Genomic DNA, 17217 nt, shown 5'->3' on the forward strand with positions numbered 1-17217 from the left:
CTTTACAAAGTACTTAATCACTGCTCAAATCTCAATTTTTTTTTTTTTTAATTATCTTTGCAAATCACTACACGGGAACAACAACAGAACCATGTCACCACCACAGCTCTCTTCCAAGAGCACTGATGTGGCACATGTTTACTGGCAACAGTCCAATGGATATCATGTGAACAACTTGTTGCACTAGAACTGACCTCTCATGGTGACTCCGAGAACTTTTCAAGCCACACTCATCTGTAGTCTATTTCACCTCCTTTTTTGTCTTCGTGTTCTACGGTTCTAAGAAGATTGTGTATGAACCTAGTTGTTTTTATACTCTAAAACAAAACAAACATTTCAAATCAAGACATGGACTGCTGTGGGTGACATTTACCATCAGGCCTTCTGGAGGCCAGAGTCCAGAGAACAGTCAACTATTGTCACTGTGGAGGGGCATGTAGTAGCTGCTATCCGCATTCTATTCCTGTATTCCTAATCTGAAGTTGCAGGCCTTCCTACTGTCAGACGCCACTGTGTGATCCAGTCAAATGTTGCACACTCTATGCAGGGATAGGGTGAGCTTACCGGGCCACAGTGTCAGTGAAAATACTCTGGTAACCTGCTACCCCACACTGCTAATACCAGAAGCAGCACAGACAATACCGGCTGAGCTGCTGCCAATGTGCTGTGGTGTTGCTGGGTGCTGAGTATATGTCCAGATCACTGCAATTGCAGTGACAGTGTGGTGCTTGTGAGTGTTGGCGCATTCCAGCATGGCTAGTGCACTGCTGCCCACCAGCACTTCTGGCATCTGTGAACAAAGACACAGCGTATCTTGGAACAACAAATGGTTGTTTGTTATTGATGTTTTATTAGCACCATCAGACAGAGAGCAGACCATCTTCAACCCATGCCCAACGCGTGATGCTCGGGCCAGAAGCTGACCTCCATAACTTATCGTTGTTGCCTACTGTACTGTCTGGATGCTAGATGGTTACAGTAAACAAGCACTCAATTAACAAATTGATATTACACACCATCTATATGATGATGATGGCGACTCCAGATTATAGGCTTACTTCTATTCTGCAATTAGCAGCAATTGAGCATAGGATCCACAACTAATTCATTTGATGCTCTCAGGAAAAACAATGTTGACTAATTGGTGGGGAATGGTTGTCTAGCTGCTTGGTAATGAGTGAAAGTACCAGATAATCCACAATGACCATCATGTTAAGGATTCCTTAGTAGCGAAAGGTTTCTTTTTTACAGTACCTAATGAACTACTTTTCCTTTTTTCAGGTAGCTCTGTAAATGAACTCACAGAGCACTTGAGACATTATAGCATAAGCACATACACCGAGTTAGCTGAGGGTGCTGTGAACATGAGAAGAGATTCAATAATTAGTGCAGCTCCATTTGATTATTATGGAAGCAAATCTACAGTCAACAAGCAAAGTGATAGTAGAAGAGATTCACAGACAGATTTATTCAAGTAAGTGTTCTCTCTCTCTTTCTCTCTCTCTCTTTCTCTTTCTCTTTCTCTTTCTCTTGTAGTCAGATTAGTTCCATAAAGGGTTACATGCGAAAGCAGCCAGGCATATACCGTATTTACTTGAATGTAAGCTGCACTCGAATCTAAGCCGCACCTGAAAAATGACTCGAAATAAAGGAAAAAAAAAAAATCCCAAATCTATAAGCCGCACCTGAAATTTGAGACTTGATATTCAAGGGGAGAGAAAAGTTTTAGGCCGCACCTCCAAATCGAAACAAAGTTGGTCCATTGTAATATGAGACACAATTTAGGTCGAATGAATGACGATACAGCTACAGTAGTTTGGTTCGAGTCAAAAGCTTAGCAGTTAAGCTTTACCAGGTAGCCATTGCTATGCGTCAGGCGCTCCGTCCGTATTTATATGGATACCCTTTCTTTTTCACGTGCTTCGTCTGGTTTGAATCGATTGCTTATTTTGCTTTGATCTGATAAGTGCCGTTTTCTATGTTATAGGTGTTTACGTCAGTCACTCGAAGCTGAAAATGCATTACTATACTGTGTCATGCATTGTTTGTCGCATTCTGATAGTGCGTGTTTACGGCCTGTCGCTGCTCACGGCATGGCTTGCTTTTGTGCGCGCTACCGCCGCCTACAATTAAAAAAAGAGAGGAATCATCTCATTAGCGAAACAATGGCAAGAGACTGCTATTTGTTGTTACGTACACTGCTGCTTTCTTTGATAATGATCAACAAGAACCAAATAATAGACTGCGTATGATTGAACATGTTCTGAATGAGAGTTTGGCGAAAATTTTTCTCCGTTTGAAAATCTTTGCGGCCGCTTCTTTAGTACATCAAATTCTGCACAGAAATTAGTCATCTTAGATTTAAAAATCTAGTCAGTTGCCGTGCTTCATTTCTGACTGTGTCACTATTAGGCATAAGAGTAATACGAATATAAACATGACACGATACGTATATTCTTCCGCGTTTGCTGTTGTCTCACTCTAGTTTCGTAGTTTATTTGGCAGACAGGATTTAAATGAGATAGAAGCAAACACGAAAGAATATATGGCAAAATGTTTATATTCGTATTATTCTTATGGTGAAGAGAATACTGCATGTGATTCACATTTCATCAGGTTCCCATTAGCAACCATCTCTTCTCACAGGTAGGAAAAAATTCAGAACGTAGAGTTGGCCATATTGACAAAAATCCCAGTATTACCAGTTGGATTTTTGCAGTACATTGAAATTTGAAGATGAACAATACGGAATTTGTATTTACTTTGTTGGATAGTGTATGAAAATGCAGTGGTCGAAACTCGGGCGGAGAAAAAAAGCTCGTCTACCAATTTTTTTTTTTTTTTTTTTTTTTTAATTTTATTTACTGACGCAGAGGTTTTGGCGCCAGTATTTATCTTTGTGCCTACAAAGGATGCTTGTGTAGCGCTTCATATATTCGACGGCAGAAGTTAGTTGTGGCGGCTCCTATCAACATTTTTCAGAACTTCAGCTTGCTTTGCACTCGATTCTAAGCCGCAGGCGGTTTTTTGGATTACAAAAACCGGAAAAAAAGTGCGGCTTAGATTCGAGTAAATGCGGTAACTACTTTGTTGCAAATTCTGCACAGTCTTTTATATGGCATCACCACCAACCAGCTGTCCGTCCAATATTATCTGGATCCCTAACACACCTTCCCCCTCCCAAACATTCTCTGAATATGGAATTACACTTTAAACATATCTTTTACTCTCAAACAATGGAAAAACGAGGATGGAATGTAACAATATTTGAAAAGGAAAGTTGCTACTTGCTACTCACCATATAGCAGAGATAATAAGTCACAGATAGAAACAAGACTGTCACAGTTAAAGCTTTCGGCCAGTAAGACCTTCTTCAGAAAATAAGCCGCACACACACACGCGCGCGAGCGAGCGACTGCAGTCTCAGGCAATTGTAGCCACACTGCAAGCAGCAGCACTAGTGCATGTTGGAAGTGGAAAGTAGTGCAGGTAAGGAGGAGGCTGGGGCAGGTAGGGTGATGAATAATAGGATAGGGGTGGCGAAGAGTGAAGTGCTGCAGGTTAGACGAAGGGCAGGGGAGAGGTGGGGAGGAGGACGGGGTAGCAGAACAGGAGAGAAGTAAAAAAAAAGATTGGGTGCAATGGTGGAATGAGGGCTGTGTAGTGCTGGAATGAGAAGAGGGAAGGGGCTGGATTGGTGAGGGCAATGATTAACGAAGGTTGAGGCCAGGAGCGTTATGGGAATGTAGGATGTATTGCAGGGAAAATTCACATCTGCACATCTCAGAAAAGCTGGTGTTGGTGTGAAGGATCCATATTGCACAGGTTGTGAGCAGTCACAGACATGATTTCACCTTTGGCGGCATGCTCAGCAACTGGGTGGTCCACTGGTTTCTTGGCCACAGTTGTTCGGTGGCCATTTATGCAGACAGAAAGCTTGTTGGTTGTCATGTCCACATAGAATGCAGCACAGTGGTTGCAGCATAGCTTGTAGATCACGAGACTGGTTTCACAGGTAGCCTTACCTTTGATAGAATAGGTGATGTTTGTGACCGGAAAGGAGTAGGTGGTGGTTGGAGGATGTAGTGGTGGGAGGATGTATGGGACAGATCTTACCTAGGTCTATTACAGGGGTATGAGCCGTGAGGTAAGGGGTTGGGAGCAGGGTTTCTCATGAGAAATGTCCTGCCCACTACCCTTCCCACCCCTCCCACAGTGGTACTCAACCATCCACCAAACCTACACGATATACTTGTCCATCCCTACACAACCCCTGCTCCCAACCCCTAACCTCATGGCTCATATCCCTGTAATAGACCTAGATACAAGACTTGCCTCATACATCCTTCCACCACCACCACCACCACCACCACCTCCACCTACTCCAGTTTGGTGACAAACATTACCTATCCCATTGCAGGCAAGGCTACCTGTGAAATCAGTCATGTGATTTTACAGGCTGAGCTGCAACCATTGTGCTGCATTCTATGTGGGTATTACAACCAACAAGCTGTCTGTCCACTTGAATGGGCACCAACAAACTGTGGCAAAGAAACAAGTGGACCACCCTGATGCTGAGCAAGCTGCCAAACATGACATCCTTCATTTCAATGGCTGCTTCACAGGCTGTGCCACATGGATCCTTCCCACCAAAATCAGCTTTTCTGAGTTGTGCAGGCAGGAACTTCACCTGCAATACGTCCTATGTTCTCGTAACCCTCCTGCCGTCAACCTTCGTTAGTCACTGTCCTCACCCAACAAGCCCCTTCCCTGCTCCCATTCCAGCACTACACAGCCCTCATTCCACCATCGCACCCAGTCTTTTTACTACTCTTCTTTTCCACTATCCCCTCCCCTCCCCTCCCCACCTCACCCCTGCCCTTTATCTAAGCTGCAGCACTTCACTGTCTGCCACCGCTACCCCACTATCCCTCCCCCTCGCCACCCCTGCCTTCTCCTTAACCCCACCCAGTCGACACTCCCATCATGCATTGGTGCTGCTGCTTGCACCTTGGCTACAGTTGCCTGAGACTGCAGTCGTGCGCGTGTGTGCGTGTGTGTGCGCGTGCGCGTGCCAGTCATCTATTTTTAATGAAGGCCTTACTGGCTGAAAGCTTTGTTTGTGACAGTCTTTTTGTTGCACCTATCTGTGACTCAAAATCTCCCCTATATGGTGAGTAGCAACTTTCCTTTTCAAATATTGTGACATATCCTTCACTCCATATTCCCCAGGAGGCAAGTGTGTCTGCCTACCTCTGTCCCACCAACAGCCCTTCACCCCTGCCCAGTTCCAATGGTATCTCTTTCCTTTCCATTCTCACCTAATAGTTATCTCCATTTCACTTGAGATTCCTCTCTCTATTAATATCCATCCACTGTCTTCCTATTAAATCTTCTCTCTTCCCCCCACACTTCCCCCCCCCCCCAGTCCCCTCCCCTCACACTCCCCCCCCCCACCAGTCCCCTCCCCTCCATTCACCCAATACACACTTTTTATTTCATCTTGTATTGCAAGCAACTTATCAGAATGAATTCACTGTGTATGAGTGGGGGGTGGGGGAATTTGGAGACCATTATCCAAATGCTATTCCCAAATCTTGTTTATGTGCCTATTTAGCACTAAAAGCCTCTATTACAAACTGACAAGTTACCTTTACTGTCAATAAAGTACTCACTTTCAGGAGATAGAAAACACACATTTCTTATGAACAACTGTGACTGTTTCACAAATTTTGCAAATAGTTTCATATTCTAGGGTTCTATTTAGTTTCTACTTAAGACTTAAAAACAAAAGTCTATTGAACAGATTCTCTCCAAGAGGCATTTCCTAGTTGCAGACCCTATAAATGAAAACTTCGACAGACATTGTATTTAAAGAAAATTGAGGTTTTTGAGTCTATGGAGGAAAATATCTGTATAAGTATGGAAGAAAACTACATTTGCCTTTAAATCTAATGCTGAAATGACAAATTCACAGTGACTTGTGTTTTGCTTTTTGTAATATATTAATACAGGTGTACTTATCTTTTGCAGGAAATTGTCAAAAGAAACGTTAGAGAACTTAACATTGTTTCAAAAGTTTCAGAATAATGGAACAATTGATGTCTGGTGGTTATATGATGATGGGGGTAAGTAAAATTGCAGAAAATTAAAAATAATCGCTTCAATAATATAATGGTCAATAAGAGGCCATAAAATTCTTATACGAGTATTTGACTGAATAGTTGCATTTACAAAACAGTGAAAATTATGAAATGGTGAGCAGGGGAAAAAGCTGGCCCTTCAGCTGTAGAAGCTACAGGTTTCTGCTTGGGGAACAGATACACAGCTCAAGGCGTAGCAGGTGTAGGAGAAATATTGGATTCAGATAAAAGAAGAGGAACAGTATCTTGTGAGATGAGAGATTGCTTGGTTTGGTTTGGGGGAAGTAAAGATACAAGCATTCTAGAAATATTAGTAAAACTAAATACACACATTAAAAATAGGACTTGAAAGCGAGCATTAAAACTTCTTTGTAAGATCAATAACAACAATCTGATACAAACTGTCTAAAATAAAAGGATGTCCTACAGTAGGCGATCTGTATGGGATGTTTAAATTGGGAAAAGGGATGGATATCAAATGACAAATATTGTTCTTAGGAATGCAGATTTTTCCTAAAACATACATTGTTTATCACTCTTGACTTGTTCTACTATAACTTCCCTTGCCCGCCTCCTATTTCTTCCTTTCTCTATTATCTCCTACACTGCAGTCTTACCTCTGTCTTTCTTACATCATTCCCCTCCCTATTTTTTTTATCCCTAATTTCTCTTTATTCACTAATCTTAAAGCACAATTGTGGGAAAATCCGCTATTTTTGCAGATAAATTGGTTACCTGAAGTGAAGTGTTACTCAAATTTTCTAAATGCGCAATAAGGTGTTGAAAAGATTGCTATCTGGATACATGTATAGATCAACGTACAGTTACACAGTATTATGAAAAGGATAGATGGCTATGTACCATATAGAGGAGCTGCTGAGTTGCCGGCAGGCACAACAAAGAGTTGCTATACATTTTCTTCTAAAGCAGAAAATACACGCACTCACACAACTCGCTCATACATGTCCAATGTCTTGGGGTGCTGAGGCTACACTCCAAACAACTACTGTGCCTTACGGGAAAGGCAGTTTATGGGTGGTGGAGTTAAGGACGTGGCTGGGGTGGGGAGGGGAAGGGAAAGCAGGGCAGATGTGAGGGAAGGTGTAGTGCTGCTTGTGGAAGTACGCAGGTACATAACAGGGGTAGGGCAGGGCTGCTAGGAGGTTTAAATGGGAGGGTGAGGGGGGGGGGGGATGAGTGGAAAAGGAAAGCAGTAGAAGAGGGGGGAAAACACTAGCGGGGAAGGCTATGTAGTGTTGGTGTGGGAGCAGTGAAGAAGAGCAGCTCACCCTCAGTCCAGATTACAATAGTATCATGAATGAATCTGAAATGGGTGGGGGGATGTGGGGTTCTGGCTGATTCAGAAGATCTAGATGGCCCATGAATAATTTGGCTTAGGATGGTGTCATGTTGGTGCCCATATCTTTATCACGGATTTGTTTTTCTCTCAGTGTGGGCACAGTAACCAGCAACAATGGTACATCTGGAGTTGAGTTTATGGACTTCATGAAGCGTGTAGAAGGTAGGACTGCAGGAAGAGGCAGAGGGGGGGAGGGGGGAAGAAGGAGAGGGAGAGGGACTCAAGGTACAGATTCTGGGATGAGCCTAAGGATTTGAGGAGAGACGAGAGATCCTGTCAGATTTATGGAATGGTGTTTCTGTGGCAGGGTTTTTACGTGGACAAATCTGACAGCTACCCGAGTCCCTCCACCAGTTATCCCATATGGTTCAAAACCACAGTGGTGGAGTCTTTTTTTTTTTATTATCAGGTATGATTATAAGGCTGCTGTCAGTTTTTATGTGGTGGATTGTGCTTTTTCTGTGGATTTAAGGTTAGTTTCTATATTCAGTGATTTGGGAGTGGTGGTGAGGCAAGGTCTGAGGTTAAGAAATTCTGGAATGTTAATGGGGTGCTTCAGGGGCAGTGGGAACTTACCACAGTTGGATGGAGGAGGGAATTGAGTGAGGCGTGGTCCAACATGAGCTTTAGATTGAGTCTGATTTGTAGGGTTGGTAGTGAAAATGTTTTTCCACTGTACGGACAAGGTGAGAAGGTCTTTGAGTCCTGCATGCTTTAATTTGGGAGTGGGTCAAAAGGTGAGGCCTTTGGAAACGGCTAATACTTCTGCAGGGACTAAAGATTTTGGAGGAAAGGTTCATGGCTGTGTTTCAAGTCTGTTTATGTTCTGGATGCTTTATGGTGGTGGTGGTGAGTTTATGAAAATGTGGTAAATGTAGGACATGGCTACATCAGTACATTTGGCCATACCATATCTACCAGCCATAAGCAATACCCCCACTTAGACTGCTACCACCCATTCCATACCAAAAGGTCCTTTCTATACTGCCTAGTCACCCATGGTTGTCACATTTGTAATGACAGGCAGTTCTCCAAATACATCAAGGGTCTCACTGAGGCCTTCACAGACCGAAATTACCCTCCCATCCTTGTACAGAAAGGGGATCTCCCTGCCTTGGCTCTCCACTCATCCACCCACTTCCCACATTACTAGCAACTGGCCACAAAGTAGCACCCCACTCCCTTGTAGCTCAGTACCATGGTGGACTGGATCATCTTAACCCTCATTAACCACCAGGGTTTCAAATATCTCTCATCGTGCACTGAAATGGAGAATATCCTACTCACTATCCTTATTCCTCACACAGTGGAACTATGCTGCCATTTGAACCTACACAATATCCCAGCCCATACCTGCTCCACCCTTGCTCTCAACCTCTTGCCTCTTGACTCATATCCCTTTAATAGACCTAGATGCAAGACCTGTCCTATAATTCCAACCATCAACCCCTACTCCAGTCCAGTCTCAAGCATAACCTATCCCATCAGAGACAGGGCTACCTGTGAAAGCAGTCAAGGGATCCACAAACTAAGCAGCAGCCACTCTTCCGTTTTCTCTGTGGGCAGGACCACCAACAAGCTGTCTGTTTGCATGAATGTCCATTGATGAACTGTGGCCAAGAGACAGCTGGACAGTTGAAGATTCTGCCCAACACAATATGCTTCTCTTTAGTGACTGCTTCACATTCTGCACCATCTGGATGCTTCCTACTGACACTAGCTTTTCTGAATTGTTCACTTGGGAATTGTCCCTGCAATACATCCCACATTCCCATAAACCCCCCAGACTTTAACCTTCACTAGTTCCTGTCCTTCATCCATCTATCCTGTTTCCTGCTCCCACTCCAGCACTACACAGCCTTATATTCCACCATCACACCAACTAGTGTTTTCCCCCTCCTCTACCTCTCTTCTTCTCTGCTCCCCTTGTCCTCCATCAAACCTCTGGACTGTACATAGCAGCCCTACCTTATCAGCGCCACATCCCTGCTTGCTCCCACAAGCAGCACTGCACATTCTCCCCTCCTCTATGATGCTATCTCACCCCCTCCCCAACCCACCCCAGCCTACTCCTTACTCTCACCATCCACAGACTGCTTCTCTATAAGGCACAGTTGAGAGCTCAAATATATAGCAGTCTTTATGTTGTGCCTGTCTGCAACTCAACACATCATCTATGTGGCGAGTAGCAATCTATCCTTTTTATATTATTATCATTATTACATCCTGCATTTTTCATTGTTTAACAGTTCTAAACTTGATTAAATGTGCAAGTTAAGTGGTATTTGTTTATGTAGTTAATGAATCATGACTGGGTAGCTGAATACTAATAACTGAACATGATGATGTGTGAATATCATTAAATGGAATGATCACACATACATTGAAAGGTATAGCAAGTGGAAGGTTTTGCTATTGACAGGCTACTGCAAACCAGTTATTGTTCCATTTCCGTTTCTGGACATACTACTTATAAAGGTTAGTGTGTCAGATTCCGCTGTATAAAAGTTATGCGATTGTTAATATGTTAATTTCAAAACCTCTCTAGTTCTGGCAAATATTGTGATAAATGTAGAGGAGTCTTTACAATTTATACACATATTTAAATTTGATAATGCACAATAATCTATTTCCTATACAGTTATCTCTTTACGGTCTCTTAATAAAACTTCAGTAAAAAGCTTTTATTATTTTATTTTGTACACTTTACAGGGCCAGTTTAAAAAATACTGTTTGAGTTTATGAAAGTCATTATACATTTAGCTGCTGGAACTTTTGCAGGTCTCACTCTCCTCTTGCCCTACATCATTTCAACTCGTAGTAATTGGTCATCTTGTAAGCTGAGGATATTCACATTAGCAAACAAAAAAGATGAACTGGAAATGGAACAGCGAAGGTATTTATGACTGCTGTGTTCATATCTCTAATTTCTACTAACAAGCAGAGGACCCCAGCGGTGGATCGACTTTTGTAAATCATCTATATGTTGACGTAAGCTAAAACACCACAGCCATTCACTCTGGCTCTCATTCATGAGTAATCACTTTTTTTTTTTTTTTTTTTTTTTTTTCGTAACGCCCTACAGAATTAAAAAAAAGGAGTATAACAGATTGCCTAGGCAGTGTAACGATCAAGGTATCGACCTCACATGAAAAAGGTTGATGGGTTTCAAATCTCATCAGGTGCTTTAAATTTATTGTTTTTAAATCTGTATTGAAATTAATTTGGTTGGTTAAATGAATTTTTTTTAAATTCTTTGTCACATAACTTTAACCATCGTATTTACTTTTTCAATCGCCCTCATTTTCTCTGCCTATCATGATTTTTACTCTTGTAATCCTTGTGCACGCAAATTTAATTATTTTTATTTATCTGTAATTTAAACATTTGAAACTGTCTGTGTATAGGTTAGAAAACAAAAGGTGAAATCTGTATATACTCATGTTCAATGGGGTCAAAAAAGTTTGCAATACAAGATGTACATTTTTTTGGATGGTAATCATCTTGCAAACATTGAAAACATAAATTCTTAATGTATTACAGACAAAGTAATGCAGATAAATATTTAAATGAAGGAAAGGATTACAAATAAAATGAAATTCAAGCAAACTGTGGAATGGAAGTAATGAATGCATAGATAGACAAAGGTACAGGATGAGAACTTAGTTAATTTCTGCAATTTTAATACACAAAAAAATAAAAATCACACGAACAAAGATACCAAGTGGAAAAAGAATGATGGCAAGAAAAATGAGAGAAATTTAAACAATTATTACAATGATTAAAATGGCACAACAAACCACTAGAAATAAAAAAATTACATTTTACCCATTTAACTGAGTAAAAATAATGACAAAAGTTGTTTGATAAAAATTTAAAATAATAATTTTCAACGCACTTGACAGGATGTGAACTAATCATTAATTACACTGTGCAACCAGTCTGTTGAAAATTATTATTATCCCCCCCCCCCCCCCCCCACCCCCCCCCCCGGCAATTACCCACGAAGGAAGGCCCACTAGGATGAATGGTTGCAAGGTGTGATACCTGGGACCTCAGCCTACATCATCATATAGACTATTTCAAAATGTCAATCTCACTGCTGGGGCCCCCTCCTTGTAAATATAAAAGATATATAAATGATTAATGGAAAATCTCATATAAAGATGCGAAACAAATACTAACAAAGAGGTAGAGGGGCTGGCCAGTACTTACCTCAGCTCAGTACAGCTGAGTTGTCCCTCTGACAACCATGCCTCCATCCTTGCTACCCTCCCTATTTTCCTTTCCCTGTTGCTTAATAACCTGGGTTGTGAGTAACTGAATCTCCTTTCCCTTCTTCCCTTTCTTTCCCCTCTCTCCTCCAAGATGAAGGAACATTTGTTCCGAAAGCTAGGAACATAAATTATCGGTTTTTTTTTTATGTGTATCTATCGGCTGTACTGAGCTGAGGTAAGTACTGGCCAGCCCCTCTATCTCTTTGATAAAAGATATATAACTAAGTTATATTTAAGTTGTGGTTTAAAACTATTCTTTATACTTCAACTTCCTGCACTAATCCAACAGTGGGTACTTTACTTGTGGTGCTAAAGAGACTGTCTTGCTAACTATCAGAAATGTATATATTTAATTTTTTCTCCACTTTTGGGGTTAAAGGGTTTTACAGTTCATGAAACATGAGTTGCAGCAATGCGCGCGCGCGCGCGCGCACACACACACACACACACACACACACACACACACACACACACACACACACACACACACACACACACACACACGGACTCCAAGTAGCATTTATCATATTCTTCATTACTATTGGTTGTATATGGAATGTCAGTCCAAGACAAGATGTAATGCTCTCCCATGGCTGTACTGGATGCACAATGATCCTCATACTGCAGATCACATCATTTATGATGACTTGTGGTAATACTCTAATACTCCCATTGCTACAGAAGTGCCCCCTGGAGAGTTTTCAGTAGAAGTGTTATGCTGCTCTCCTGCCTAGTGGGCCTGTGCTGAAGGCTGGGAAGAGTGCCGACCAGTCTGGACCATAATGAGGTCATGTCACAGGCATATATTCACCATGCTAACTGAGAGTGGTCACAAATAATCATTTCAGATCCATTCATACCACAAATAAGTGACGATGTCCTCTTTATTGACTGCCACTGACCATTGTGACAGTCACATTACTGTAAATGCTCTTAACTTGGTGATGCCCCAAATGAGAACAACCATGCTACTATTGTTTCCTTGCAGCAATATTGATCAGGTTGTCACATTTCGCCCACCTTATGGATGGATGGATGGATGGATGGATGGATGGATGGATGGAGGGAGGGAGAAACATGCACCTGGGGCTACACTGTGTGTGTGTGGGGGGGGGGGGTCTGTGGGTGTGTGGGGGGGGGGGTCTGTGGGTGTGTGGGGGGGGGTCTGTGGGTGTGGGGGGTGGGTCTGTGGGTGTGGGGGGTGGGTCTGTGGGTGTGGAGGGGGGTGTCTGTGGGTGTGGGGGGGGTGTCTGTGGGTGTGGGGGTGGGGGGGGGGTCTGTGCGTGTGTGGGGGCGTGTGTGGGGGTGTGGGGGTGGGAGGAGGGGGGGGGCGATGTTTATGACCATATATAGCAAATTTTCAAGACAGTCCGATGTGACATATGATTTGGAAAAGCTGCAAATCCTCTAACTACTCTAACTAAGAGAATTAAGTCGTCACAGATCATATTTAATAAATATTATGATGAAGGAGAGTCGTCAGGTGTGTGGAAGGAGAAATGTTTTACATTCACAGCTGAAAGCAGTCACTGCAGGCAAAGTATACTAGTAACAAATTATGATGAGTGTTAATCTAATCTCACTGACAATTACGGTAGTTACTTCTAGATTACTTTATATACCGTATGTGCATCAGGAGGATAACAGCTCCTTCAAAACAGCCACTGCTCCTTCTCTTACACTACTCAGCTGCTGTTCCTATCTAATGTTTCAAAACAAAGCATTTATGTAACTTTGTGCAGACCACTGTCTGTTGTCTACATACTGCCAATGTCAAGATCTGCCCGATATAAACATTATCTCAACTAAACTAGTCAAAGATAGAAAATTTTTTCTTCTCATTCTCCCCAACAACTCTCCCCTGACCCAGTGTTCTGGGCAATTTTTCTATAACTTTTTGCATTTCCCAGACCTCCCCTTTTCCTTTCCCTTCAACCCTCCTGCCAGAAGGAGCCATTGGCCCTGAAAGCTCATGCAATTCAACGTCTTCTGTGTGTTTCCTCTTGTTGCTGCTTGACGAGTAGATTTTCCTCTATTCATGTTGTAATTTCAATACAAAGATTTAGGTTGTGGGTAATTTACATTTAGCCAAATAAAGTGATAAATTGTAAGAGTAGTGGCTAATATAGTATTCTTTCAGTCTGGTTTTGAGTATCTAGGAATTTTTAGTTTCCTGTTTCAATAAAAAGTACTCAGTCATAATAACTTACTTATTTTTGATTCCAGGTTTTGGTCTATAAAACCATTTCCAGAGCAGAGGCTCCAGGTGGCCAGTTCAGAGCTATTGAGTAGTAACTGCTGATATCTGTTGCAACTGTCACAGTAGGTACTACTCAGTGGCTCCGTGAACCAGCTCCTCACATCGCCTGGAAACCCTGGTCTGAATATAATCTTACAGACCAAAACTGGTTAGCACAATCAAAAATAAGTTACTGTGGATAGGACTGTGTTAAAATTGTAAATACAATCCCTGTACTTCCACAATGTCAGTAACATTTTGTTACTTGCCTGAAGTCTACCAGTAACCTCTCAGCCTTTTGTACCACGGAGTAAATCCCCATTTCGAATCCCTAGATGGGAATACACTGCCAAATTGAGTTTGCTTAGTCTATTATGGAAGGTGTTGTGTTGATTATTCAGTGTTCACATTATTAAGGGAATATAGTGACCCTAGCACAGTATTACAGCACATGCTCAATTTCGATCACGCTACCTTTGAATGTTACTACTTGCACCATCTCCAATATAAAAATGAAAAGACATTAGGGTTGACTGTTAACTTCCATCTCACAGTGCACTAACTGGGCCTCTAACATGATGCTGGTATGAAGAGGCCTTTGTCACCCATGTAGTTCACAGTGCTATTCTGCTACCGTAAAATTCAAATAGTGTGTGCCTGATATACATAACACCCAGGTCCACTATACTCAAAACTTCTGCTGTCACATACTTCTGCAGGTATGTTGTTGTTGTTGTTGTTGTTGTTGTTGTTGTGGTCTTCAGTCCTGAGACCGGTTTGATGCAGCTCTCCATGCTACTCTATCTTGTGCAAGCTTCATCATCTCCCAGTACGTACTGCAGCCTACATCCTTCTGAATCTGCTTAGTGTATTCATCTCTTGGCCTCCTCCTACAATTTTTACCTTCCACGCTGCCATCCAGTACTAAATTGGTGATCTCTTGATGCATCAGAACATGTCCTACCAACCGATCCCTTCTTCTAGTCAAGTTGTGCCACAAACTCCTCTTTCCCCAATTCTATTTAATACCTCCTCATTAGTTATGTGATCTACCCCTCTAATCTTCAGCATTCTTCTGAAGCACCACATTTTGAAAGCTTCTATTCTCTTCTTATCTAAACTATTTATCGTCAACTCGATGTTAACAAATTTCTCTTCTTCAGAAACGCCTTCCTTGCCATTGCCAGTCTACATTTTATATCCTCTCTAGTTCGACCATTATCAGTTATTTTGCTCCCCAAATAGCAAAATTCCTCTACTACTTTAAGTGTCTCATTTCCTAATCTAATTCGCTCAGCATCACCCGACTTAATTCGACTACATTCCATTATCCTCGTTTTGCTTTTGTTGATGTTCATCTTATATCCTCCTTTCAAGACACTGTCCATTCCGTTCAACTGCTCTTCCAAGTCCTTTGCTGTCTCTGACAGAATTACAATGTCATCGGCGAACCTCAAAGTTTTTATTTCTTCTCTATGGATTTTAATACCTACTCCGAACTTTTCTTTTGTTTCTTAACTGCTTGCTCAATATTCAGATTGAATAGAATCGGGGAGAGGCTACAACCCTATCTCACTCCCTTCCCAACCACTGCTTTCCTTTCGTGTCCCTTGACTCTTATAACTGCCATCTTCTTTCTATACAAATTATAAATATCCTTTTGCTCCCTGTATTTTACCCCTACCATCTTCAGAATCTGAGAGTATTCCAGCCAACATTTCCTTAATCTTTCTTCTAAGATAAGTTGTAGGGTCAGTATTGCCTCACGTGTTCCAATATTTCTAGGGAATCCAAACTGATCTTCTCCGAGGTTGGCTTCTACCATGATTTTCCATTCATCTGTAAAGAATTCGCGTTAGTATTTTGCAGCTGTGACTTATTAAACTGATAGTTTGGTAATTTTCAGATGTGTCAACACCTGCTTTCTTTGGGATTGGATTTATTATATTCTTCTTGAAGTCTGAGGGTATTATGCCTGTATCGTACATCTTGCTCACCACATGGTAGAATTTTGTCAGGACTAGCTCTCCCAAGGCTGTCAGTAGTTCTAATGGAATATTGTCTACTCCCGGGGCCTTGTTTCAACTTAGGTCTTTCAGTGCTCTGTCAAACTCTTCATGCAGTATCATATCTCCCATTTCATCTTCATCTACATCCTCTTCCATTTCCATAATATTGTCCTCACGAACATCACCCCTGTATAGACCTTCTATATACTCCTTCCACCTTTCTGCTTTCCCTTCTTTGCTTAGTACTGGGTTTCCATCTGAGCTCTTGATATTCATGCAAGTGGTTCTCTTTTCTCCAAAAGTCTCTTTAATTTTCCTGTAGGCAGTATCTATCTTAACCCTCGTGAGATAAGCCGCTACATCATTACATTTGTCCTCTAGCCATCCCTGCTTAGCCATTTTGCACTTCTTGTCGATTTAATTTTTGAAACGTTTGTATTCCTTTGTGCCTGCTTCGTTTGCGGCATTTTTGTATTCTCTCCTTTCATCAATTAAGTTCAATATTTCTTCTTTTACCCAAGGATTTCTACTAGCCCTCATCTTTCTATCTACTTGATACTCAGCTGCCTTCACTATTTCATCCCTCAAAGCTACCCATTCTTCTTCTACTGTGTTTCTTTCCCCCATTCCTGTCAATTGTTCCATTATGCTCTCCCTGAAACTCTGTACAACCTCTGGTTCTTCCAGCTTATCCAGGTCCCATCTCCTTAAATTCCCTTCTTTTTGCAGTTTCTTCAGTTTTAATCTACAGTTCATAAACCAATAGATTGTGGTCAGAGTCCACATCTGCCCCTGGACATGTCTTACAATTTAAAACCTGGTTCCTAAATCTCTGTCTAACTATTATATAATCTATCTGATACCTTCTAGTATCTCCAGGATTCTTCCATGTATACAGCCTTCTTTCATGATTCTTGAACCAAGTGTTAGCTATGATAAACTTATGCTCTGTGCAAAATTCTACCAGACGGCTTCCTCTTTCATTTCTTCCCCCCAATCCATATTCACCTACTACGTTTCATTCTCTTCCTTTTCCTACTACCGAATTCCAGTTACCCATGACTATTACATTTTCATCTCCCTTCACTACCTGAATAATTTCTCTTATCTCATCATACATTTCACCAATTTGTTCATCTGCAGAACTAGTTGGCATATAAACTTGTACTACTGTAGTAGGCGTGGGCTT

The 17217-nt window shown here is 41.7% G+C and overlaps 1 protein-coding gene across 1 annotated transcript in view; it reads left to right on the forward strand.

The window, feature by feature from the left end:
- Window positions 1-17217, forward strand: part of LOC126094817 (bumetanide-sensitive sodium-(potassium)-chloride cotransporter-like) — a 275910-nt gene that overhangs the window by 190487 nt on the left and 68206 nt on the right. The window contains exons 14-16 of the mRNA XM_049909392.1: window positions 1282-1474; window positions 6034-6128; window positions 10285-10399. Of these exons, the coding sequence (XP_049765349.1) occupies window positions 1282-1474; window positions 6034-6128; window positions 10285-10399 (403 nt within the window). The remainder of the gene's footprint in view (window positions 1-1281; window positions 1475-6033; window positions 6129-10284; window positions 10400-17217) is intronic.

Source organism: Schistocerca cancellata, chromosome 8 (genome assembly GCF_023864275.1).
Source record: "Schistocerca cancellata isolate TAMUIC-IGC-003103 chromosome 8, iqSchCanc2.1, whole genome shotgun sequence".
Taxonomy (NCBI): Eukaryota; Metazoa; Arthropoda; class Insecta; order Orthoptera; family Acrididae; genus Schistocerca; species Schistocerca cancellata.